This window comes from Penicillium coprophilum (genome assembly GCF_028826855.1).
Source record: "Penicillium coprophilum strain IBT 35676 chromosome Unknown utg000005l_segment0_segment0, whole genome shotgun sequence".
NCBI classification, from domain to species: Eukaryota; Fungi; Ascomycota; class Eurotiomycetes; order Eurotiales; family Aspergillaceae; genus Penicillium; species Penicillium coprophilum.
The window spans coordinates 1,843,471-1,869,345 of record NW_026622724.1 but is presented as its reverse complement, the minus strand read 5'-3'; the positions used below and the strand labels follow the sequence as shown (position 1 = coordinate 1,869,345).

Sequence of the window (25,875 nt, the reverse complement as noted above, 5' to 3'; positions counted from 1 at the left end):
GGGATTGACTATTAGTATGTATAGATGGGATGTAAACGATAGGACAAGAAGAAAAATGGTAGGATATTCAATGTACAAGATCTTCGGGTGGGGAGGTAAAAAAGCAAGTGAAATAACGGCGTGGTATCAAATCCGAAAACGCAAACATTGATCAACGGCCAAGCCGAAAGATAGGTATGTATGTCGAAAGGGGGAATATGGATGTAACGAGAGGAGAGAAATCTGAGAAATTGGCGCTGGCACCAAACGCAAAGACAGCAGTAAGCGATGAAAAAACAAGGAGATCTCCGAGTAATCATTCTGTTATCGTTTTCCCGGTGGAGAAAACAAACCAAGAAAATATCGAGATGGGACGAAAGGCTCAGGACAGTCTATGGGTGATGATCAAAGGCGGCGAAATCATTCCTCCTCAGTGGAGGGTTCATCAGAAGAGGAGACGTCATCGTCGGCCAGGATATCACTTCCTTCGGCTTCGGCCACGTCAATCTGAGGCCCAAATGGACCCTGATCGTCCCTCTCTTTTGGCGAAGCTGAAACCATCCCATCAACGGTACTCTCGTTCTCATCCGCAAAGCTCCCGTCTTCGTAATTCGCCGGCTCGGCATCATGGTCATAGCTCGAGCGGCGGAGAAGAGGCGGCGTTTGAGGCGGTTCTGTGACAGGTGCCTGGCTGCGAACCGAGCCACGTCTTGGGCCTCTCAAGGGGCGAGTTTGTGCAAACCGCGCAGCGGCACTAATCTGCTGACCAGTACCATGCTCCCTGGCGTGGGAGCTCGGGGGTGTGAGGAGGCCTGACAGGAAGGTACTCGCGTTGCTGGGTTTTGACGGGGTCTGGTCGGAGTTTGCGGCGGATTCGCGGCCCTTTCGCCAATTTCCCCAGGCGGCGGCTGCGGCTAGGGGAAGGGAGCGGGGGGAGGCGGCAAGGTCGGCGAGGGAGGGGAGATGACCGGTTGTTAGGCGTTCCTTTTCTTGCAGCTGCATTTGGAGGTTGGCTTTGAGACGAATGGCTGCGTCACGCACGGCTTGCTGGTTGAATGAAGGCTTGGACACAGTCTGGATTATGTCTTGCAGGTCGTCGATACGGACGCCCAGGAGCTCACGGAGCCAGGTGATTTCGGTATCCTTCTCCTTGATCTTGTTTGGTGCATCTTTATCTATCGTGGAGACTTCTTGTTCGAGCTCTTCGATGCGTGTTTCGCGCTGCTGGAGCTGGTCCTGGAGGACAAATATTGACTCGCGGAGCGCTTGAGGAGATATCCGTTCAGGCTCTTCGGAGCCCTTGTGGTAGGACATGGACGGTGTCGCACGCGAGTGTGAGGATGCGGCAGCTGGGACTGAGCTGGGACTTGCCTTGGCGCTGTGGGCTGCCTCAGCAGCAGCACGGGCAGCAGCCTGAGCGATCTCAAGCTTTTCTTCAAGGAGGTTTACACGCTCTTGCAGATGCTTAGCCTTGTCCTCGGACAAAGCCATGCGCTCCATATTGTGACTCTCACCGCGTGCACGATCCTCTGAAGAGTTATGCAAAGCGCGAGCGTGACGTTCACGCAAGTCATTGAGAACGCGCTCATGCATCTTGCGGTTCTCATCGATAGCAAGATCCTTAGCAGCTAGGGCAGCTGTCTTCGAGTCCCTGGCCTCCTCGAGGAGAAGCTCGTAGCGCTCGCGAGTGGTATCGGTGTCCATGCGGTTGTTATCAAGTTGACTCTCTAGACAAATGATCTGGGCCTCCAGCTCGGCACGCACAATGTTGACCTGGCTGTTGGAAGCCTCAAGGTCTGCCTCCATCGAGGAGCGAGTGCGCTGGATCTCAGCACGGCTGCTCTCACGGGCTTCAATGAATTCCCGCTCGAACCGAGCAGCCTTGATTTGCAGGTCATGGTTCTCCGCCCGGAGGCTGGTGATCAGCTCCTCCAGTCTAGCGTTCTCTCGCTGAGACTGCTCCTGGATAAACCTCAGCTTCGTGGTCTCCCGCTCATTCTTTTCGAACTCGCGGACATCCTCCTCGAGCTTCTCGCGCAATTGGAGCTCACGAGAATGCGACGCGCGCAGCTCATTGTACCTAGCAGATTGCTCCTCCTCCTTTCTGCGCCAGGCAGCTTGATCGCGAGTAATATCAGCAGTGACACTCAGCATGTCGTCTTGAAGACGATCAAACTTTTCAGTGAGGTTTTGGCGAGAGATCATGCTGTCCTCGATGCGAGTTCTCAGGTGATCAATAGTCTCATGAAGAGACTTGTTCTCGCCCTTGGTGGTCTCCAGCTGACGGCGGAAGTTGTCGCTAGAAAGACGATACTCGTCGAGGGTACCTTCAAGCGCGATGTTCTTCGTGGACAGCTCGGCAATAGTAACCTTGAGAGTCTCGCTCTCTTCCGAAAGAGACTCGGTGCGGAACTGCATCTTCTCAAAGTAGGGGATCTTCTCTTCCTTGAACTGGAGAAGACGAGATTCGGCGTCTTCTGCAGCAGCACTGTGACGAGCAGCATCTTCCTCGGCAAATTTCAACAGTCGCTGGAGTTCAGAGATAGCATCTTGTGCATCGCGGCGATCCTTGTACTCCTGCTCAGCACGCTCATCAGCGACTCGCAACATACTTTTCAGGCCATCAATCTGGAGCATAAGGCTGTCAGCACCAATCTCCTCGGCTTCTGACAGGCGTGGGCTCGGGGGCTTCTGCAAGGCAACCTGCTGAGCCAATTGCTTGGCCATGGCTTCCTCGATAATCTCACGCATATCACCAACAGGGTCCTGAGCGAGCTTTTTGATCGTGAGAGCTTGCAGTTCAGCAATGCTTTCCTTGAGTTGCGACATCTCGCTGTGGCTGGAGTGCGGGGAAACACGTTGAGGAATGTCGTGAGTAACCAAGGCTTCCATGACCACATTCTTGAGCATCTCTAGCTTACGTTCCCTCATGTTGTGGGGCGAGCGCTCACGAACCAAACCTTCCTCGCCCTCATCGTCATCCTCATCATCGGCGTCACTGTCTTCCATTTCAGCGGAGGTGCTGCGGAAGACCTTTCTGCTTGCAGTGTCAGTGGCAATAGAGGCCACCGACTGCTGGATAACAGCCAAGGCACGTTCCATCGGGCCCAAGCGCTCATCGATAGCGGAGCCGACAAGATCGTTGATGCGACGGTCGAAGAAGCGGTTACGGTTCATGAACTTCTCATCTTCACCAGCGGAGATCATGTCATCCCAGTCACTGACATGGTCATTTTCAGTAACGAGGTGACGAACAGGGGACTGAAGACGGGAGATAAGGCTCTTTTGCGGAGAGAAGGTAGCATTGCTATTGGCGTCGATGTCCGACCCAAGCCTGGGAATGCTGAGCTTGTAGGTCTTAGGAACTCCACCGGGACTCGGACTGGGGGCTTCGCTTCGGGCCTCCGCAGAACCAAACCGTTGTTCCTTCGTAGGACCACCCATAGACTCGGTGAGGTGGTCGTGTCGCGGTTGGAAGGGAGTTGCGTGGATCGTGTTGTAAGGAGTTGCTTGACGCTCGATGCCGACATCTGCGTCGTCATCGTTTAGCTGTTGCATGACTGCATTCAGCTCCTCATCGTCAGGCGAGTCGTCCTCGGAGTCCCATGGGCTGTCGTAGTGCCCAGGCTTACGAGTGATGAATGCTGGTTCCACGCGGGTTGAAGTGTTGGCTTCAGGCTCAGCACGGTGATCTAGCAAGGTTGTGTTCTTGGGTGGGCTTGTGGCAGCGAAGCGAGAAGCCATGAGTCCAGCTTGCATGGGTTGATTTGTAGCGGGACTCTTGACAGGGGTTTTGATGGGCTCTTCAATAACCTTAGGTTTTGGCTCGGCAAAGCTAGATGGCTGAACGGTTGTGGGAACAAACTCTGAAACAGCAGGTTTGAACTCGAAAGGCCGAGCATTAGCCGACAGCGTAGTGCTCTTGAGCGAGCTCTTGGATGTGTGAGGAGCATGTTCGACACTCTTTGAGACAGTGACAGACGTATTATCTCCTGCGGCAGGTTCCTTTGGTTCACGTTCTTCGATAATAACGTCTTTGGAGGCCTCCGCCCGGACTGGTGATCCACTTTGAGAGCCGTTCTCAGCCTCACGCTTCGCATCGAACAGGGTCCAAGTGTCAGCTTCGCTAACAGGAGTACCTATTCGCTCAACTGATTTGTTCTCTTTGGGCATGGCATTCTCCTTGCCCTCAGCGACTGCATGAAGCGCACTTGAAGAAGCTTGAACGTTGCCCGCCTCGCCCAGAGGGTTAGTCGAGATACTAAATCTAGCCTCGCCTTCGGCGTGGCCAACACCGCGACGCGCACGCTTGTGGCGGTCCGTGGGCACAGATCGACCATTGGTGGCGTCTTCAACGACTTGGTCTTTGTATTTGTTCTCATGTTCAATCTCATCGGGACGCACAATAGGAATAGCTTTGGACTTTTTGTCAGGGGTATGTATCTCGCTGATGTCAATGTCGCCAAAGATCTTGGTGTGACTGGCCAGAGGCTTCTCGGAGCTGCCATTGGAGTTGAGGCTGACAGAGGAGTTGGGGTTGAAAACAGGTGCGTCTACATTGAACGAAGCGGCGGAAAACTTGAATGCGCCACTGCTGCTGGCATTATGGTTCTGATTGGGATCCATTGGGCCATTAATGCTGCTACCAGGCGTGAACGCGGGAGGCGGGGCAAATCCGAATCCTTGCTCGCCCCTGCCACCAAACTGGAATGGGTCATTACCGAACGGCACGGGCTGGGAATTGAATGACCCAGTAGGGTCGAATTCCTTGGCTGCGACGTTGAGTGATGAAATCGAGAGCTGCGACTTATGGCCTGCATGGTAGGAGTGACCGCTAGGCTGGGGGTCGTGCCACGGCCCTTGGCGAGTCTGCGGTGTACCTGCAACACTGGGATTCGTGTCGAGATCGGAAGCATCCTGGCCATTGTGTTGTTGATATTGGTCTCCGTAGAATTGGTGAGGGAGCTGGTGCTGGGCAAAGGAATGAGGTAGGGGATGGGCAGGGTTCTGTGCGTGGTGATCATTTTCTGGCAATCCCCAGCGTGGCTTCAGCAGGCCTGTATGATTGACATCACGGTAATCATCCTCCAATTGTCGGTCGATCGAGTCTTCCAGATGATAATCGGTATGCGTCATCTGGTCCAGTCCTCTTTGCAGGTTTTCGCTCAGATTGTGACCGTGGCCTCGAGGTGTAGGCTGGGCAAGCTCGACGTTCGATGCGTGGAAATGATCTGGGTGTCCGTTGACCGGAGTCTGGGGAGCTTGATATGGCAAGTTCTCCTGGTGCATCCCATGGCTATATTGATCATCGAAGACGCCTTTATCATTAAATCCTGCGTGGAATGAACCTTGGTCATGTAGTGGGGACACTGGTGAAAGCATGGAGGAAAAGTTCCCCATCGCCCCTGGACCAGCCGAAGAAGTTGCTTGTCGGGGGTTTAAGAAGCCTTGGGGCGTCATAGATCCCTGGGTAGGAGGCGTGGGCTGGAATTGGAAAGGGAATCCGCCCATCATAGTTTGATCCGCACCCATAAATGGCGTCTGCATACCGAATTGCGAAGCAGGTGATGCCATGGAGCCCATAGCACCAGGCGTAGGCATCGATGGTTGATTAAAGTGAGGCGAGAATGGGTGAATATGGCCTAGAGGATTACTTGCTGCAGACGCAGTAGGAATCGGCGGGGAAGCGATAAGGCCTGGGAAAGGGGTGCCGCTGGGATTGAGCGAGTAATCGGGTGAAATTGACTGTTCAGGTTCATCGTCACCGAATGACACCCCAAGGGCGCGAAGCTTTTCTTCTTGGAGTTCCCTAATGTAAGACTCCCACTTGGCTCTATCTGGGAAGTTGACGACAAGCGGTTGGCTTTTCGAAATTTCATGGAGGTCATATGGGTCGGGATATAGGGGTCGGCTGAGACCACCTAGAGTCGCCGTGGTGGAGGGGCCCTCGGAATCCCCAACGGTGAATCCACGAACATCGTACCCTTCACTCTCCCATTGTTGCATCCGCCGTTGAACGTCGGCCGGTGTTAGGAGACGATATTCAGGTCCCGAGCCTCTCTTATCAACATGTGGCAGCTCAATGATGCAGGCTTTCCCACGCCAATTCAGCTTCTTTCTCTGCCGTGGGGCCGGGCTGGCTGATTGGCTGATATCGGAGACCTGTGTTTTTAATGGAACCGGGTCGAATGGGTCTTCCAATTTCGGCGTGTCTTCCGTCGCGTTTGTGGGTGGAGGAGGTAACGGCTTCTCCACTGGCGATACCGGCGAATTTACCTCGACGGTTGGTGTCTTTAAGTCGGACATGTTGTTTTGTGGGGGATCTTTATCGTACGCGAACCCCCAAAAGTCCTCCTGTCGCAGGGTGTCAGCGCGTTTGTGCAGAGTTTTGTTGACCTTTGCACGCACGGCTTTTTTCCCGACGAAATCAGACAGCGTTGGTGTTTTCAACAGATCCTCTGAGCGAAAGTCGTCTTCCAGACCAAGCCAGTCGTCCGAAGCGTCGTCGGCAAAGTGATTCCTCGCAGTGATGAACGACGGTGCTTCACTTCCCGAGTCGTCGCTGAGCCAATTGCTGCGCTCCGTTCTAGGTTGACCGGTAAGGTACTGATTGATCCAATCCTGCGTAAATTCCCGGATCGATTTATCCCCGTTGTTGGCGACGATATCGCGGTCCACGGGTTCAAGTGTGTCGTCGTTGGCGGCACTCGATCTCCGGAACTCGGTGCGCTTAGCTACTGACGAGACGGGTGAGTTGGGACCAGATGCGTCGTCGACCCCAGTGAATTCGTGTTGGCTGTTTGTCACTGAGAGTCTCCGAGTGCTAGGTGCTGCATACGGGGAACCCCACGTGGTGGTGTAGTATATGCTGCTTTCCGCCTTGCGATTGACCGGCGAGGAGGCCCGGGATTCTTCAGTTGCGCGATATGAGGATAAAAATGGGAGAGGCGGGGGCTCAAGGGTGATGCTCCGCGGAGAGGTTCGTTGACCGGGGGAACCAGCGGTCGACGGACTAGAGTCTCCTGACGGCGGAGAGGACAAAAGTAGTGAAGGAGCCAGGCGCGATTCACGGACAAGGCGCGTGTCCTGCGAGTGGAACTGTGGAGAAGATGCCGAGATGGCGGAAGAGACGGAATGATCTAGATCTGTAGTCATCCAGGACGGTTAGACTGGCATATTTGGAGGGGTCAAGAGCGATTGAAGGGAGTTGAAGAATGAAGTGCAAATCGCGTGGCAGCGCGGAGTAGGGAGCCCAATTCCACAATCCAGAGAGGGGGTCAAAGAGAGAGAACATCAATGCATAAACACACCTTCCGTGTCGACTCCTGCAGCAAGCACTTGCTTGCCGCTCCGCTTATCGTCCAGAATGTTGACGCATGGAAATCAAACCGGAATTGAAGACCACTGCTGGCAAGACAACCTGAGGCTAAATAATATACAGGTTGTCTTTGTCTTTTTTGGAGGGGGGAATAAGTACAATCTGCAAGCAGATTAAAAGAATGAAGAGGTCAGAAGCTCGATTCAGAAACAACCAAACCCAAAGACCAGGATGGGGAACTAAGGGGAAAAAAAGGTTGGACGTCACGGGTATTGGATCGTCGTACTGGGTACCTCCTAGAGTGTGGGTAGCGCGAGCTAATGCGGTGTACAGGGTACCCTAGGCCCATTCAACTATTTGTTTAGCGTATACCCGTGGCCGTTGGCTTAGCTTATCTTGTTGACTTGGCTTTTTTTTTTTTTTTTTCTCTGACAATGTCAAATGCTGTCTACTCCGTACGTAAAACGCATATGTACCCGACAGATCTGATTCAAACCCTTGCCTTCAGGTCAAGGGTGTTCATGCCTCCTTACTTTTGATACTAAAAGTAAACAATGAACTCCAATTTTGATTGGAGATCTAAACAGACTCAGGGGTAGAGTCGAACGCTTCCATGGATTCGACCGTACCACCCGGGGCCATTCACCGCGGTTATTTGCATGACTAATTATTCGTGTCTTGGTTGGCCAATCAGGGTCTATTCTACAGTAAAGACTTCCAGGGTTCGTGGCTTTGAGGCTGATTGGTCAGAATCTGTCTACGGATGTCGAGTCATGCCTGTTACGGATCCCCTAAGCGCTTTCTGGCCATCTTCCCTCCTCTCAGCGCTTTATTTAGGACGAAGATACTACCAGGTATCTACAAAGTACGGAGTATACAGAGTATTTCTAAACAGAATTGGTACCTTTCCCTCAGGTTATGAAGCCTTAGATTATTTTCTTATTCTCTTTTCATTGGAAGAAAACGGTTTCACACAAGCGAGGACAGGGTAAAGCATTGTCTAGACAGTATCCTAGATTTTGATCGCATCGCGAGTGTTGGGCAATTAGTAAAATTTGACAATCCTCGGGTGTTGTTGTAATTTCCAATTGTGTTAAGAGACCGGTATAAGCTGTGGCTGGGGCTGCTTTTTCCGATCATCTGCTTCAGAAGTCTGGCTTGTAATTACTCCGTAGATGACATGGCATTGTTCCTATCCGCTATTTCGCTGTAAGGGATGTAGCTATGGAACACGAATTGACACAGCACGATTTAGATTCAACCAATCAACCTTAATCAAAACTTTAGCAAAGTGTTTCTTTTCCTTGAGACGCATGTATGCACTCCTAGCCTCCGCCATCTCAAACATCACATCATCGACCACCGGCACAACCTTGTGGTCATCGATGAAGCGAACCAACTCCCGAAATTGGTTACGGCTGCTGGCCAGAATGCCACGAGCAATGCATGTATGCAGCAGAGCAGCGAACATAGACACAGCATCGACGGTGGACTCCCCAACTTGACCAGTGACTAGAACAATAACATCCACCCGCACCGCTGCCAGAGACACAGGCAATGTTTCAGTTCCGCCAACGTCGATGACAAAATCCGCGCTTCGTCCACCAGGAGTCAGGGTTCGGGCATCCTCACCCCGGGTTTCCGGATGAGTCTGGTAGTTGATAACGTGCGTCGCACCCAGCGTCTTTAGACGAGCCCCTTTCTCATCAGACGAAGTGGTCGCGATCACTCTCGCACCCACTGCGACAGCGAGCTGCAGAGCTGCCATACTAACCCCACTGGTACCTTGAACCAGCACCCACGAGCCCGGCCCTGCTTCCCGGCCCTTTCAACCAAATAGAGCGTTCCACGTGGTAGTCCAGGTCCAGATCAAGGTAGAGACAGGAACCCAGTCGAAAGACTTCCGCACATGGACAAGGTCCGCTTCGGAGAAAACATATTGGGAACGAAGGGTGCCGCCAGATCCATGACCAAGGTAAGATAGAGTATAAGCGACACCTGCGAATGCGTCGTCTCCATGAGATCCAACAAGTTTTGGGGCATCGCGAGTGAGTATTCGATCGCCTACACAAAAACCACGGACGCACGCTCCCACGCTTTGGACTATGTCAGTTCCGTCACAGCCTGGAATGACTGGTGGCGTGCTCGGTCCATTGATGCCTTGAATGAGATTAGGTTGTATTAAAATGGCATTGTGGGATCCAGGCATACTGTAGGAATGACTAGTTCGCGATAAGGACTCGAGGCATGCATGCGAACAAGAATCTCGTGGGGACCCAATTTATGCGAGGACGGTATCTTCACATCCTGCTGGTAATTTAGGGAGATGTCAAAGCCTTCCTGCCCCTTTGATACCCATTGTCTGGCAATTTTCAACTCGTCGTGGTGGTCCTGAGGAAATGAAGGGGCTTGTAGTGGTGATTAAAGGAAGTCTCGAAGTATGATCAGACCAAAGAAATCAGTAGCTGCTTCAATTCGTAGAATTCGATTGCCAACCCTCGCATTTCGGGCATGTATAATACTCTGGCCTTGGTTATTCCACGCAAAGATGGCGATCACAAAGAAAACATTCCCTATCTATACGAACAGCCGGTTTGTCGCAGCCTTGGCAGTCACAGCGCCAAATTGCCATTGTTGAAAATTGAACGGCAGTAGTAGGAAACACCACAACAATGAACTGTGCTAAATCCTACGTGGGCTTATATAGCCCATGTCCGATTGATACGAGTCCTTTGCTAATGCAATGGCTATCATCATCTACCACACAGACTTTGTAGCCGTGAAATATCAAATTCAGCTGGCATCTTTGTCAGAATCAATAATCTGACTCTCGAGGAGCCTGAGCTTTACTCTTGGGCCTCTTGCTTACCAGGAAGATAGCGAAACGCTTTTAGCTGCGACGCTTGGCTACCAGACTTCTGAGGCCGCTTGGCAATGTGAGTGATGCAGAAGTGGCACCAAGCCAGCTGGACCTATCGTAAGCACCAGTGGACAGTATTGCATTCGTGCTGGTAGACTGGAAATCAAGTACATAGGTACATGGTACTTCCATACAAGTTAGGCCATATTGATACTCAAGAGGTAGCCAACATCAGGATGGGATGACCGCCGAATTTGGTTCTAAACCCGCCATTTTCGTCAATATCACAGGTCTTTCAGCTCTAGATGTAATCTAGATGTAATTGGAAATTGAGCTCAGCGCGACGCTGCAGCTAGCCCATGTTATCATTTGCTAAAACAAACACAGACAATTAAACCATATTTCCATTGAAGTGGGATATAAGTATCCCCGGAATAAATCAATACAATCTGAAAAAGAAACCGCTGTTTGCGGGCAAGCCATCAAAGCAAAGACACTTCGATGATCGAACAGATAGTCACACAGTCTATTTGGGGCAGGTGGTGTCGAACTTGACCTTGCGCTCGGCGGTGAACAGACCCCAGTGCTGCTCATCCTTCATCTCACCGTTGTCACCCTTGGTATCGGGCTTCCAGGACTCATCGAAGGCCTCAAAGTAGAACAGGTCAACACCCCAGTCGAGCATGCCACAGATACCGGTCTTCCAGAACTTCTCGGCATTCTTGGTACCTGCCTTGGCATCCTCGTAGTCAGAGCCACCATCGGTGGGCCAGCCGGTCTCACCAGTAACAATGTTGATCTGGTCGGCCTTGTCACCGGCAATCTTCTGAATGTGCTCCATGGCGCCGGTCATGTCATCGAAGTAGGTCTTGTAGGCCTTGTCGGCGGCAGCACCCTGCCAGTAAGCAAAAGCATTGGCCAAGCTGCGAAGGTCAGTATGGCGCAAAGCTCCTGTTGTCTTCTTTCTTCACTTACACGTATTTCACGACGGGCTCCTTGGTGAACAGGACGTCAGCAGTGCCGTCAGCAAGCTTGTTCCAGCTCTCAGCGGTGCCAACAAGGACACCCTTGGGCACATTGTCCATAACGTGGCTAATGTAAGTGTGGAGCTGGGGTCCGGTCAAGTCACCACGGTAGAGAGTCTCGGATCCGACGGTGATGGCGTGAATGACGTCTTCGTAACCGGGAATGGCCTTCTGGATGGCGGCCCAATCTCCCTTGAAGGAAGGCTCCTCCAGCAGGTTCTTAGTATCGGTAGGCTTGCCAACCCTGAAGAAAAGAATCAGAAATAGTTCCAATTAGGGGGCAATAAAAAAAAAAAGTCTTACCACATGCCGAGGACGACCTTGAAGCCCTTGTTTTTGGCGGCAGGCAAAATGTTTTGAGGAGTCTTGCACTCAGTGCCGGAGTAGGTACGGACGAGAGTAGACAGGCCCTTCAGGGCATCGAAATCGGCCTCATAGTCGCTAGTGGACTTGCAGGTACCGTCGGCGTTCTTGTTGCCGAGCGAGAAACCAAGAGTACCCTTAGCAGAGACCAGGGCCGGGGCAGCGGCCAGCAGGAGAGAAACGAGAGCAGAAGCACGCATTGTGAAAGATAAGGTCGATGTAAAGAGAGAATTCGACCGGACAAGATTAAGGAAGGTAAGAAAGAAAAAGGGAAGTACGTCAGGGACCAAGAAGAAAGACCCAGAGGTTCGGAGATTCGGGGGGTGAAATGAGGGTTTAGGCCCTGACAGGATGGGACTTTGTTAAGGCGGAGGAAAGACTCCACTTGATGTTTAGGGGGTCAACTGGAGCCAATCGGGATCAAGGGTGCTATAATTGGATCCATGGATGAAACATCTCCCCTTTAAAGGTCTGGACTGCCCAACTGAGCTTGTCTACACCCGTATAGGGACATCTTGACAAACAGTACTCTGTATATTCTACTCCTGAAGCTCATTAGATCTCCCACCCCAGAGTTGTTTGCAGCCATCTCTGATATATTTGCCATGGCGTCCTGGCAATGCCCACTTGGCCCAGATGTCCAGGTTCAAATCCTTGGAACAGCGCCCCTATGTGGAGAGTATTGGGGGGATCGATCGGATGGCAAAGAATCATATTATTATCTTCAGTCCACACCGCCCACATCATCGTCGATCTTGATCGCTTCGAAATAATCACAGAAAGATGTTATTGGAGCTGGACGTTCTGTGGTCCACTACGTAGGATCTGGCCAATTCGGCCTCTCTTCTCACAAATGCTTTCGCCTCTAAGCAGTGTACAGTCGTGCATCCCTGGTCTTGTCCCTTGCAGCGAAATGTGAGATAGCTCACACCACCTGTAGGTTTTACAGTTAGCTAATCACCATGGTCATGCAAACGCATGTTACATGCAGGATGTCTCTTTGTACTCTGCATATTACCTCTCGTGGATTGGTTGGTTTTCAGGGGGTGGCCCCATGTCATTGCTTGCCACCCTGGACCAGAGCCACTCTTAACGTCACTAAGATTTAGAACAAAGGTACTTGCCATACAATAGAAACGTAGGTCATTTGAGCTTGTATCGTTACCTAGTACCTAATAGAAACGGTATATCTCTAGCTAACTTTGCAGTATAACATGCGAGTGCAAAACGTCAAAAAACAAACTACTCTTCTTATACCAAGGCAAACATGACAAGTCATGTACAGCATAGATAGACAGAACCTTACCTTGAATCCTAATTAACAAATCAAGTCCCATGCGTCGAATGAATAGGTACATCAAGCGAATGTCCCCCAGTGAGGACTCAGAGTTGGAGAAATGATGGAAACACTCGAATACAACGGGGGTTGGGGGTCTACAAAGTATGGTGCGTTGGTTGGGATTGGAATTGAGATGATCGTTGTGTACTGTTGTACTAAGCTACCTGGTATGTAAGTGGACCTGTCAGAATGTTAGATGGAATTCCTGGGGCCGAAGCCGCGTGGAATGCAAATGTAACCAATGTTCAATTGTTCCCAGAGTTACTCGGGTGCTTTTCATAGTGCTGGCATTTCAAGGATTTCAGCTATTGTCAACAAGCTCAACCATACAAAATGGTTTTGACATGATTCGTAGTGGGTATGATATCCGGCGATGGTCGCCAGTCTAGACAAAAAAACGCCATGTTGTTTCTATTCGCCTCCAGCCATCGTTGTCGAGGCTACCTAGATCCTAAAAGTTTCAAATTCCGTCCTCCTCCCCAAACGCCCGCCAGCCAAAATCACAATGCAAAGTTCTTCTCCTTCAGATACAGCTCCTTCAGAGTGCTCAACTGGGTCACAGCCATGGTCTCCCGCTGGAGCTTGCGGGGGAGGTCAACAATGACGTAGTGCATCAGAGCCAGTCCATACTGGCCGAAGAATCCCAGGATCCTCTCACCGGAAGATCGGAGGAGGGCTGCCAGGAGGGCAACTTGAGTCTCCTGTAATTCCGAAGGTGGGATTGCCAAGATCTTGTGGATAGATGCCCAGAACATGGTGTTGGGGAACGGGTTCTGACGTGGTGATTTGGCGAAATTTCGTAGAGTCATAGCAGCATATCCGGCACCGAGAGCTGTCATGCGATCCATGTGAACTTCCTCGGTGACCCATGAGCCAGTGTCTGCTGAACGCCACCAACCCATGACACGGCGGCCTCCTTCGGTCTTGTCATTGCCTACGAATCCCCACAGAGCGGGACAAACAACACGGTATTTGGCCCATAGGATGTCGGACATGTGCAATCCTTTGTATGTGAAGCAATCAAAGGAAAAAATCTGGGCGGCAACAATGCCGATCGGCTCGGCATGGGATTGTTTGATTGATGCCTCGCCCAGGAGAGAGGATACCAAGCTCTTTGCGAAAATGTTCAATCCATATATAAGCATTGCCGGTACCTTTTGTTCTGTTTTTGCTATCTCTTCCGGTGGGAATGCGATAAAATTTCGGATATCCACTGTTGGTTCGGAATAAGCAAGAGCCTTTTCAAGCTCGGCTTTAAGTTGGATAATCTGGGTTTCGGTCAAATAATCAGTGTCCAAACAATGACATCTATTGAGTGGGGGGAGGGTCCTAACCTGTTGTTTATTGGCACCAGTGCCAGATCGAAGCTGACCAACAGATTTCTTGATCGAGCGCCGTAAGTTGCCCATGGTCGTTTTGAGGTCTGGCTGGCTTTGGCCGAGGTCCTTAAGCCACTTGCGCATGTCCTTGAGAGTCTTATGTAGTTCAACATAACGTTGCTGCACTCGGATATCTTCAGGTGAAAGGTTCCGTGCACCGAGTTTCTGCTGCTCTTGGCTGCGAGCCTTTTGGTCGGCCTCTTCCTGTACCTTCCGGGCCTCCTCATCCTGCTTGCGCTTCTCGGCATCGGCCTGCTCGCGTTCTTTGCGAAGTTTTTCCTCAATTGCGGCTTTGCGCGCAGTTTCAGCGGCAGCGGCTTTCTTAGCCGCCTCCTCCTGGGCCTTCTTTTCGGCCTGCTCTTTAGCTTGGCGTTCGGCTTCAACACGCGCAGCTGCTTCTCGTTCGCGGCGTAATCCTTCAGCCCTCTCGCGCTCAACGCGTTCTTGTTCCTTGCGGGTCGCTTCCTCCTTCCGTAGGCGCTCTTGCTCTTCGGCGCGGAGGTGGTCTTTCAATGTCGTTTCCGCTTCCTCGCGGACGCTGTCGTGGAAGGCGGCGGCCTGGTCGAGAGCGGCTGTGTGGACCGCTTCACGCTCACTGTCGATCCGGTCGAGATTTTCGTAAAACAACTTTCGCTCATATTGGTGGACCTTTTTCAGGTCGGCGTCGAAAATTTTGACTTTCTCGAGGTCGCGGACAAGGTCAAGCATGAGTTGTTTGGACGGGCTGTCCAGGGGTGGGACGTGGGTTCGGAACCGCGTCATTTTGGGTGTCGACATGTGTAAGTGGCTTTCTCCAAGGGTTTGTGGTGAGAAGTGGTACTGGACGTTTAGGGAAAGTTTGCGGAGAAGGCTCGGAGGACTGAGGGGAAAGGATGGTCAAAAGAATATGGAGAACTCAAGTCCCAGAGAACATGTCCGTAATCAGGAGAGTTGGGAAGTAAGCGCCTTCAGCTTAGAACAATACCTCAAAGCAAAGTGATGTTCGCGATTGACGCAGCTGGTGGTACCAATCTGAAATTGAAAGTGGGAGGGGGTGGGATGAAAGGCACAGCTCGAGGGTAATTGCACCAAAGGTTCTAGGATAGGTAACGAGCAAGGCGAATTGCGCATGCAGCGAGCGAATAATCGACCTTGTCGCGTCAAGACTAGTAGGAGGGAGGGTCCATGGAGATTGGAGCTAAGGGAAGGTTGAGATTAGCATATAACTTTCGAGGGGTACAAACAAAATCAAGCGTTCGGCTGCATTGCATAAACATCCAATGATAAGCGAGCCGAGTGCTCAACGTACATCGATTTATCTCTGGCCTTTAATAATTCCTCACTGTTCACTTTTGACGCCAAAGAAAATAAATTACCTGTAAAATTTAACGTTCAAGTTCCAACTCCTTTCACCGCTTTCCCATCACCGCCTTACTAGGTCGGCCACGACTATCAGCTATTAAACGCGCTTGCCCTAATAACTCCTAAGTTTAACCAATTAATAAGACGGAGGGGCATATTAAGTTACAGAAGAGAGTAATGCCAGAAATATTTAGACTCCAATCAAGGCCAATTGCTTGTTCTACTAGATTTGCTAAAGAGGGCTGGGGCTCAAGACAAATGACTAAGCATTGGACCCGCGAGCCGGTCCGGTTCCCTGGCGCGCTCCCGCCTGGAAGCGTTGACGTTTACATCATTGTGAGCATCATCCATTTTGACTATATAGAAGATACTACCTAGGTGCATAGATCTCAAATCTATACGCTTATGTATTGGATAACCGGACTTTATTCTTGCTACCAAGCTTCTCTGCTATGTTCAAGGGTTGAATCTTGGATAGTATTTCTTTAGCTTTGAAAAGACCCTAAACTAAATGTAGTCAGCCCACTAGCTGTTCTATAATTGAATTGATGAATGGGGGAAGAGCCATAGTTTCCGAACATGATGATTGCCAGCTCCCATCCACAGACTCAAAGGATCATACTCAATACTTTAAGTGGGGACTTGAAGCAATTCAAACGGATGCATCAGGATGATGATGAAGTGGTAGGGCGATCATCCATGGCTGATGGAACGGAGTATGGCGGATAACTGTTAGGGTATTTACATGATCCACTCAAGGATTATTGCGCCAAATGCTGTAATTAAACGTTGTTCGGTCATTTCCGAACGTGCTCTTTTTTTCTTTCCGTACCAATGGCCCTCTCCCCACACCTCTTTGTATCTCCAGCATCACCTTTCCTCTTCTCCTTTCCCCCTCCTCTCTGTTCTTATCCCATCCCTCTCTTCTTCCCCCCCAGATCACTCCTTCGAGTTGAATCAGTCGATGGTTTCATCGTCTATTCTATCCTTCCCTCTAATTTCAGTATTTGCTGTCATTCTCTTCGGGAATCAACTCTGAATCCCCCGTCTTAGAACTTGAAATCATCCTAAAGACAAGCTCGTTTCAACGGCTTTCTTTACTCAAAGCCCACCCCGGTCCTCCGTCGAGGTGCTTTTTGGTTGCAGTCGTGCTTTCCAGCACAGCTCCATCCCCTCGGTCCTTCCAACTGCCGTCTAAAGCTTCGTTCCGTTGCTACGGTGTTGCTCGATCCAAGTTTACCTTGTACGTGCAATTACCTCGACTTTTATTCACCATCATCCGGTTGCCTCTCATCGCCTCTTGGACTTGTAACAAAAAAAAAAGCGATCATTCCCATTGAACTCTGCAGACGTCATATTGGAATGATAGGGTTTGGAGGTCGTCATTAGTTTCATCTTGCAGGTAAAAGGATCTTGATCTACTTCACACATTTGCTTTTAGAAGTGTCCCCCGGCTTTGATTGCCCTTGCCGCTTTTGAGGTGTTATTTGTGAGGTCATAGTCAGGTCTGCTTCTTTCTCCCCCTGAGATCGAAGCTTCCGTTGAGTCCGCCCTTGCCTTAGGACTCGTACTTTTCATATTCGCTCTGGCATGCCCTTCTCCGCCTCTTCTCACCTTCTCTTGTTCTTTCTGCTATCCTGCACCCTGACTGATCCGCTCTTTGTCACTCTTCTAGGATAATTCACGTATTGAAAACCACAATCCGCACATACAAATTCCTTTTGGTCGGCCTGTGATCCATCTCACTCGGCTCATTTGCCTTTTGGCGCAGTACCAGTCTCTCCTGTCGCCGGATCCATTCCGCCCAACACACATATTACATTCTACAGTAATTGCCAGCTTCTATCATCTCGGATCATGGATCAACAAAGTCAATCTGGGCCTCAAGGCCCCGGTGGCCGCAAGTTCCACATCGCTCATCGGAGAAGTCCATCTGAGCTCACCCCGTTGATGAGTATGTGACCACCCTCGTGACCGCCCACTATAAAGTCGTAGTCCCACCATATCAGCTAACTTGAACTTTTTCACAGTGGAACAACTAGCCATTCAACAACAGATCGAGTTGCTCCAGCAGCAACAGCAACAAATTGCTGCGACACACCAACAATACGTTAACATGGGGCTGCTGCAGCCCCAGCAACTGGGCCAGGTGCCCTCGTTTCAACCCGGTGCCTCTATGAGCGGTGTCTCCCCACAGCAAGTGAATGCATTTCAGTTCCCACAAGGCGGACAGCAGCAGCAGCTTGGAGTGCCAATGAACGGGCCCAACCAGCATTCGCACCGTCGCAACCAGTCTGCCCTCCCTGGTCTTCCCATGGGCCCACCCCCTGCTCCGTCTTCCGGAGCATCGGGATACGCCGATTTTAACCAGCAGGGCCAAAACAACAATAACCACAAGAATGAGAACACCGGCCACGGCCGTGGTCGTGGAGGTCCTCCCGGCGGTGGTCACCAGCGCCGCCACTCACTTGCTCTTCCTGAGGCCAAGAAAGCCGCCGAGCTGGCCCAGCAGAAGAGAACAGCTTCAGGATTCCAGTTCCCAGCCCCTGCTCCTGGTGCAAGTGGGTCTGATAACCAGTCTTCATCGGAGGACAAGCCTGCGTCCAGCGCTTCTCCGGCACCCCAGGGACCTCAGGGACCCGCCTTTCAGCGAGCCGGAAACATGCGAGCTGGTGGCCATGGCCGCAGCCAATCGATGGCCATCGGTGGTAACCGGGCCTCCATCTCCGGTCGCGGTGCTGGCGGTTTCCAATTCCCCCAAGCCAGTGAGCCCTCAACTAACCAATCTGATAACCAACGGCGAGCCAGCCAGGCTGGCCATGCTCGGTCTTCCTCGCGAAACTTCGAGGGCAACTGGCGCCAGCCCAACAATCAATCCCAGAGCCAGGATCAGCAGAGGCCCGTGGGTCAGCAGCAGGGTGGGTTCCAGCCCGGCCACCGCTCCCGCGGCTCGATGAACCAGTCCATGGGCTCTATTGGCCAATTCCAGTATGGAAGCCAACCTCAGCTTATTCAACTTCCTCAGGGCCAAGTCATGATGGCACCTCAGATGTTTGGTAGTCAGCAACTGAATCCCCTCCAGCTGGCTCAGCTTCAAGCGCTTCAGCAGCAGAATGCCCAGGGTATGGGTGGTCTTCAGGCTAGCCAGCACGCCCCGCCGCAGATGTCTGTTCAACAGCAACAGCAGCAGCAGCAGCAGCAGCGGAAGACCCTTTTCACTCCTTACCTTCCTCAGGCAAACCTTCCTGCACTCCTTAGCAATGGACAGTTGGTAGCTGGTGTATTGCGCGTCAACAAGAAGAACCGTTCCGATGCCTATGTGACCACTGACGATCTGGATGCCGACATTTTCATTTGCGGTAGCAAAGATCGGAATCGCGCCCTCGAGGGTGACTATGTCGCAATTGAACTTCTCGATGTAGACGAGGTGTGGGGTCAGAAGAAAGAAAAGGAGGAAAAGAAAAAGCGCAAGGATATCACTGATGCCCGCTCCAACAGCACTGCTGGAACTGACAAGCTTGGTCGCTCCGATTCTACTGGCGATAGACAGGAAGTTGGTCCGGATGGGAGCATCCGTCGCCGCGGAAGTCTTCGCCAGCGTCCTACCCAGAAGAAGAACGACGATGTTGAGGTCGAGGGCCAGAGCCTTCTTCTATGCGAGGAAGATGAGATCAGCGACGAGCAGAAGCCTTTATACGCCGGCCACGTCGTTGCGGTCATTGAGCGTGTCGCGGGTCAGATGTTCTCAGGTACCCTAGGCCTATTGCGTCCCAGCAGCCAGGCTACAAAGGAGAAGCAGGAGGCCGAGCGGCAAGCCAGAGATGGCGCCCACGGCCGCTCCCACAATGACCGTCATCAGGATAAGCCAAAGATTGTCTGGTTCAAGCCTACTGATAAGCGTGTCCCACTTATCGCTATCCCCACAGAGCAGGCACCTCGGGACTTTGTTGAGAAGCACCAGGACTACGCCAACCGAATCTTTGTTGCTTCTATCAAGAGGTGGCCCATTACGTCTCTTCACCCGTTCGGCACTCTCGTTGAGCAGCTTGGAGAGATGGGTGACTTGCGGGTTGAGACTGATGCCCTGCTCCGTGACAACAACTTTGGTTCAGATGACTTCTCCGATGCTGTGCTGAAGAGCATTGGCTGGGAGGACTGGTCCGTCTCTGCCGAAGGTGACGCCCTGGCGTCGCGACGTGACTTCCGTGAAGAGACCATCTTTACGATTGACCCCGCCGACAGCAAGTCCCTCGAGGATGCATTCCACGTGAAGAGCCTTTCCGACGGCAAAGTTGAGATCGGTGTTCACGTGGCCGATATCGCTCACTTCGTTAAGGGTAACTCTTTGGTGGACCGCGAGGCCAAGAAGCGCGGTACTGCAGTCTATTTAGTCGATCGGATCATGAACATGTTGCCTCCCCGTGTTTCCACTGAGCTTTGCTCCCTCGTCCCTGGTGAAGATCGCCTCACGGTCAGTCTGGTATTCAAGGCCAATCCCGCCACCGGTGTGGTGGATGAGGATGTCTGGATCGGCAAAGGTGTCATCAAGAGCACTGGCCGTCTTGACTATGACCAGGTCAATGCACTTGTTCAGGGCAAGTCTGATGTCAACACCAGTGGCATCTCTGCCGACAGTATCCACTTGTTGCACGTAAGTTTTTCCTGATTCTACCATTCGTCTTGGTTCCCCCATGCTAACAAGAACACTCAGAACACTGTCGGCAAGTTCCGCGAAGCCCGTTTCGGTAACCGTGTGACAGACGTTCCTGTTCAGCGTCTGCTTCAGCAGCTCGATGATGAGAATGTGCCAGTCGAATACAATATTTTCGAGTCGACTCCAGCACACGAACTTGTTGAGGAGTTGAGCCACCAGGCCAATTTCTTCGTTGCTCGTAAGCTTGTCAGTGCTATGCCGGAGAGGGCTTTCTTGCGTCGTCAGTTCTCGCCAAACTCTCGCCGCCTTACTTTGTTTGTTGAACGCATGAACCGCCTTGGCTTTGAAATGGATTCAAGCAGCAGTGGCAGCCTCCAGAGCTCTCTCTGCAAGGTGCAAGATGTTGATCTTCGCAAGGTAAGTGTCTCTTCTGTTGTTCTTACAGTCATAAATACATTTATTAACACATGATGCAGGGTATGGAGACTCTCATTGCCAAGGCCATGCAGCGTGCCAAGTACTTTGTGAGTAGCAATACTCCTGATGAAATGCGCCAGCACTATATGCTCAATGTCCCGGTCTACACCCATTTCACCAACCCTTCTCGGCGCTACGCCGATATCATAGTGCACCGTCAGCTCGAGGCTGTGCTCTCCGAGGGTACCGTGGAGTTCAATGACGATATCGAGTCGCTGACCAAAACTGCCGATCTTTGCAACAACAAGAAGGACTCCGCTCTCAACGCTCAGGAGCAGAGTGTGCACATTGAGGCCTGTCGTAAGATGGATCGCAAGAGTCGCGAGATTGGTGGTGATCTCATCAGCGAGGGTATTGTACTATGCGTCTACGAGTCTGCATTTGACGTCCTCATCCCAGAATATGGGTTTGAAAAGCGTGTGCACTGTGACCAGCTGCCACTCAAGAAGGCTGAATACCGTAAGGATAGTCGGGTACTCGAGCTGTACTGGGAGAAGGGTGTTCCTTCGTCTGCATACATCCCCGAGGACGAGCGTCCCAAGCCCGGTAACTCCCGTGCTGCTCAAGCCGCAGCCGCTGCTCGCGAGGCCGAAGCCGCCAAAGAGCGGGCCAGAGAGCGTGATGAGGCCATGCGTAAGCAAACCGAGACTGGTACAATGTCTGCGGACGATGTCGATGCTCTCTTCGATGACGATGAAGATGTGGATGATGTCACTGAAATGGCAGCCGGTGTGTCGCTCAACTCCGCCGACCGTTCGACTCAAAGCATGCCCCCATCGCCTACGCGCAACGGCCACCACCAGCAGGGACCTCACCGTACCCGTTCGGATCCTAAGATTGCCTCTGGCAGCGGTGATGCACCCGAGAACAAATTGACCGACAAAGAGAAGTACTTGAATCTGTTCAAGCTGCGTGAAGTGGATGGAGAGTTCATCCAGGATGTCACCGAGATGACTCGTGTTCCCATCATCCTGAAGACCGACCTGAGCAAGAGTCCTCCGTATGTATTCCCATTCAGCTTGTTTTTTTCTTCTCTCTCAAATGACCGTTCCTCACTGACTCCGATTATCATTCCAGATGCCTCACTGTTCGATCTGTCAACCCCTACGCCCTGTAGAGGCCTGAAGCGTGGCTCTGTTTTCTTCCATGGGATATATTTCTTGCATGACCACTCTGCAAATCCTTCGCTTAAGCGAAGCATGCTGTTGTCTCGTGCACGCCTACGGACATAATCCAATCCCGGCGCGGATCGAACATATCATTATCGGCACATCTTTCCTTGGTTACGCTTTTTCGTGGTGGCTTCATGCAATCCCAAATTCTACCCATCATCTTTCCGACGTGTCCTGGGATTCTTATACTTATCCTGTTATATGTGCAAAGCGGTTGTTTGTCTTTTTTTGAGCATTTTAGTTAAAACCTGGGCAAATCTTTTAGTGCCAGAGCCTGGTTTTTCTTTTCGAGAATTGAAACTTGGGAAGGACATTATAGCTCGATAGTCCCAGAAATCCTTCCATTAATCTATGGTATTACCTATATCTACTCCAGAGCTTATATGCGTAGGCAGTACATACAGTATCCCGTCTACTCCCTGCCTAGGTTAATTTTAATGAGTTTTGAATCAGGCTGAGTGAATTGTTTAGTTCAGGCTCACAAATTCCTATAACTTGCAGCTTTCTGTAATTCCAGCATCAGCGCTAAGCGTCCAACTGGACTCTGCGAGATTCGGGCATCCTATACGAATACACTGAAGGGTTTTGCTGCTGTTTTTCTCGGGCATTACGATATTTACACGTAACCTTGAAACAATCATCAAGAAATGTAAGTGTTATGTGAATTCTCAAAGGAACATGAAAAAGAAAATCAGGTAAAGATTGCCAAAGCCAATGCAGATTGTAACCCCAGGACCACCTTTCCCAGCCTGGCCATGTTCCCAGTGCAATGTAATAGAATCGGCTCCACACAGTTCTCCTCGCTCCTCGCTTCATGCAGTTTGTGAGTCAAGTTGAATTCAACAGACCATCAAGGGTATCAAGAAATGTCGCTAACAGGGGTAGGAGTGGTGAAATAGGTTTGGATAGAGGGAGAGTAAGCAAAACCGGAACGAAAGAACTAGCTCCAATCAAGTCATAAGTTGGGTTTTTTCCAATTATCGAAAAGAATCGGAGGTCTAAATTGCAACGCGAGAAAAATCCATCAATATTGCGTCTATTCGCGGATAAATGGATGGTTTCTTCATAGTCGACGAATACCAATGCGCGGCTTGGCTCTGACGGCAAGGCGCTTGTGTACACCGCTCGTGGCTTTCTTCTTGGATATTCCAGTACTTGGAGAGGCCGAGAGAGGTGACGATGAGAGTGATGGGGTGGGTAGTTGAGCATGTGCTGGAGAAGGGGGAGCAGAGTCATTGACTGTCTTCATATGGTGGTATTCGCGCTTCTCTTTCAAACTGCGCGCGGTTGCAGATCCACGGTTCTCTTTGCCATCCCCGCTCAGCCGACGGAGAGGGTCTTGCATAGGCAGCTGGGGCAGATCCTCGAAGATTGGCATCTCATCGCGGAGGCGGCCGGAGGCGTTGACTCCTCCACAGAGTAGGGAGAGCTTAGGTGTTTTCCGTAGCGGTGAAGAGGTACGGGAATGTGTATTTGCGGTGATGTTTCGTTCATTGGAGGTCATGGCGGGAGTATCGTTGTCGTTGTCGGAGTCAATGAGCATCATGTCTGCATCAGAGTCTTCGGGGTAGGATATTGAGAGAACGGAGAGGGGGCGTTTTCCTAAGGCAGTTTTGCGGGGACTTGGGGGAGGAAGATAGACAGGAGAGGGGGAAAGGATTGGGTTGTTTTCTTTGCTTGCGCTAGCGGGGTCGTCGTTTTCACTGTCGCTCATGGCGTCGTCTGTCACCGGCGGGGAGGGTTGAGCGAAAGGGTTTGAGGAGGATTGTGAAGGATATGAAGACTGTGACGGCTGTTCGGATGCATTGGCGTTGCGAGCAAGTTTTTTGACTGTGGCGGTGTGGGTGCGGGCTTGTTTTCGCGGGCGTTTAATCATTGCGTCTTCTTCTTTCTGCTCGATTACATTTCCTGGATCCTCGCCCCGGAGTTTTGCTTCGGTCACTGCGTCCTTGAGGTTGGGTGGGATGGGAGCGTGGATTGAGGTCATGAGCTTGGCTTGGTGTGCGAAGGCGGCATAGTTCTCTTGCATGAGAGCGCCTGCGGAGGCGTTGAGGGCAGAATCTGGGTTGGGGTAGATAAGCAGACATGAGATTGTCTGAAAAAAAATATGTTAGGTATTTGTAGAGACTCGTCGCGCCGGTGCGGTCCTAGACCAACTTACCACCAACACATCGCGAAGGGTTAGATTGGGCTGCCAATCCCGCTTGAGTGTATCCACACAGACAGATCCAGTGAGCTCCTCCATGTTTGGATGCCATATCCTCGTCTTAAATGTAGCCTTCGGCGGGCTCTTGGGATAGTCATCGGGCATCTTGAGATGGAGTTCCCATAATCCTTGTGAAAAAGGTGTGCCCGCCGGGCCCGTGAGAAGAACCGTCAGCTGTGACATATCATCACCATCCGATGGCTGCAAGTAGTATGGCGGAAGATCGCGCTGTAAGGCAGCATGGTCGGCAGCTAGCCGGCGCAAGTTGGACGGCTAGATATCCATGTCAGAGATAGAGCACAAGCATATACTGGTTGCTGGGGAACCAGTGTGTGTTAATTGGAACAGGGACAACTCACCATGCTGAGGCTTTGAGTGGTAGAGTAATAATCTAGAGCAAGGCCGGAGAATAGAAATCCAAAAAGTGATCCGGACCAGTGAAATCACAACAATCACAATCACAATGATAAGAGATGGTTACTTCGTCGACGGTTTGTTTTGAGTGGAGGTCGCACTAACCTTTTCGGTACCGCGTCAGTCACATGATATCTTTCGCGTAATATGCGCGTAACTAATATTACCTCTTTGGGACGTCTGGATAGCCCTATGTTTCATCACGTCCTTGCTATGTAGCCCTTGCTATCCGAGACATCTAACGTAGAAAATTGGGATCAAAGGGAAAGGGTTAGGGACCCTTGACTATATATGGTCAAATGATGTGTACATCAGTATTATAGTAGAAGGAGAAAGACAAATGTACATGCTCTTCTATTGCTCAAGAATAAGTAGGTCCTTATGGATATCTTGAAAAATGAGATAAATGAAGCCTACTGAATTATCCATGCTTCCCCATAGAGCCTTAAGTACTATTGCAGTTCAGAACGCATCTGTCATCTATTTTTCTATAAAAGTCACGCATTGCCAGTCAGCTCTGTAGAGTTCTCTCTAGATATCGATATTCTACTACAATCTTCGGCTTCCTTTGAATAACTGCCACAGAAGCACAAAGGCTGGCAGTTTCCCAAATGAGAGAGAGAGGCAGCATAGACGATGCCGACGGGGTGAAGAATATATGAGAGAAAATCCGGTCAGTTTGTGGAGCCGCATCAACTGCGCACATGAGATCCAGGACGCTGGTAGGCAAGAGATAACCCCTTTTTTCGGGGGTGTGTATATTATTGGGTGCGTCATATCACCCCGGTTTGTCGGATGGGTGTTGGTGGCAGGAGTAGTCATTGCACAGGTCCATGAATGAGGTGTTGGAAGAAATTTCGAACAATGATATAGGAATCATTCAGATATGCCTCTCCCATGTTGACAATGCGATATCACACAGGCGTAAAGCCTCGGTCTATACCTCACAATCTTGGCCTTAACCCTCACTCAGGTTAGGCTCCTTCTCCGAAGCTAGACTTCTGTTTCGAACAGATTAGAGCCTTGATTCGTACCATGAATCTCGGACCAGATTCCAAGAAAAATTTCTTTTTCTAGAACCTTGAAAGCCAGATTGGTACTCACTAGCGCCTAGCAACAATAAAGAACCATCATTAAAGCCCCATCTTATACACAATTTGGAGGAAAGACACCCTTAGCCCTAGGAGTCTCATATCAAAGGAGCCTTCCAAGCTGATGCTCCGAGCCCGTGTCCTCCCTGCTTTTCTTTCATTTCTGTTCCATTAGAACTTCCAATTATACCTTCGCGTCCTTGAAAATGACCTATATCAAGAGCCAGGCCATTTACACGCCAATAAATGAAGCTTGC

The 25,875-nt window shown here is 51.0% G+C and overlaps 7 protein-coding genes across 7 annotated transcripts; 1 reads left to right on the top strand and 6 right to left on the bottom strand.

Moving 5' to 3' along the window:
* Nucleotides 1–399: 399 nt before the first annotated feature.
* Nucleotides 400–7,134, bottom strand: N7500_008289 (putative myosin class II heavy chain (MHC); the record flags this gene model as incomplete). The annotated part of the gene is made up of 1 exon (XM_056679433.1): nt 400–7,134. The coding sequence occupies one exon, from the start codon at nt 7,132–7,134 to the stop codon at nt 400–402; it is 6,735 nt and encodes a 2,244-aa protein (XP_056529805.1).
* Nucleotides 7,135–8,519: 1,385 nt separating this feature from the next.
* On the bottom strand, nt 8,520–9,065 carry N7500_008288 (uncharacterized protein; the record flags this gene model as incomplete). The annotated part of the gene is made up of 1 exon (XM_056679432.1): nt 8,520–9,065. One exon carries the CDS (start codon nt 9,063–9,065, stop codon nt 8,520–8,522), a length of 546 nt encoding a protein of 181 aa, XP_056529804.1.
* A 60-nt stretch (nt 9,066–9,125) lies between these two features.
* Nucleotides 9,126–9,929, bottom strand: N7500_008287 (uncharacterized protein; the record flags this gene model as incomplete). Its single annotated transcript, XM_056679431.1, is given in 4 exon segments — nt 9,126–9,507; nt 9,591–9,688; nt 9,794–9,874; nt 9,885–9,929. The coding sequence occupies 4 exon segments, from the start codon at nt 9,927–9,929 to the stop codon at nt 9,126–9,128; spliced, it is 606 nt and encodes a 201-aa protein (XP_056529803.1).
* Nucleotides 9,930–10,683: 754 nt separating this feature from the next.
* Nucleotides 10,684–11,745, bottom strand: bgt1 (1,3-beta-glucanosyltransferase Bgt1; the record flags this gene model as incomplete). The annotated part of the gene is made up of 3 exons (XM_056679430.1): nt 10,684–11,080; nt 11,133–11,426; nt 11,486–11,745. 3 exons carry the CDS (start codon nt 11,743–11,745, stop codon nt 10,684–10,686), a joined length of 951 nt encoding a protein of 316 aa, XP_056529802.1.
* A 1,639-nt stretch (nt 11,746–13,384) lies between these two features.
* Nucleotides 13,385–15,025, bottom strand: N7500_008285 (putative RNA export mediator Gle1; the record flags this gene model as incomplete). Its single annotated transcript, XM_056679429.1, has 1 exon — nt 13,385–15,025. The coding sequence occupies one exon, from the start codon at nt 15,023–15,025 to the stop codon at nt 13,385–13,387; it is 1,641 nt and encodes a 546-aa protein (XP_056529801.1).
* A 2,380-nt stretch (nt 15,026–17,405) lies between these two features.
* ssdA (mRNA-binding translational repressor SSD1) lies at nt 17,406–21,852 on the top strand (the record flags this gene model as incomplete). Its single annotated transcript, XM_056679428.1, has 5 exons — nt 17,406–17,558; nt 17,635–20,255; nt 20,316–20,675; nt 20,735–21,735; nt 21,813–21,852. Exons 1-5 carry the CDS (start codon nt 17,462–17,464, stop codon nt 21,850–21,852), a joined length of 4,119 nt encoding a protein of 1,372 aa, XP_056529800.1. The 5' UTR covers nt 17,406–17,461.
* A 1,118-nt stretch (nt 21,853–22,970) lies between these two features.
* On the bottom strand, nt 22,971–24,475 carry N7500_008283 (putative ubiquitin conjugating enzyme E2; the record flags this gene model as incomplete). Its single annotated transcript, XM_056679427.1, has 3 exons — nt 22,971–24,002; nt 24,069–24,386; nt 24,473–24,475. The coding sequence occupies 3 exons, from the start codon at nt 24,473–24,475 to the stop codon at nt 22,971–22,973; spliced, it is 1,353 nt and encodes a 450-aa protein (XP_056529799.1).
* Nucleotides 24,476–25,875: the final 1,400 nt, after the last annotated feature.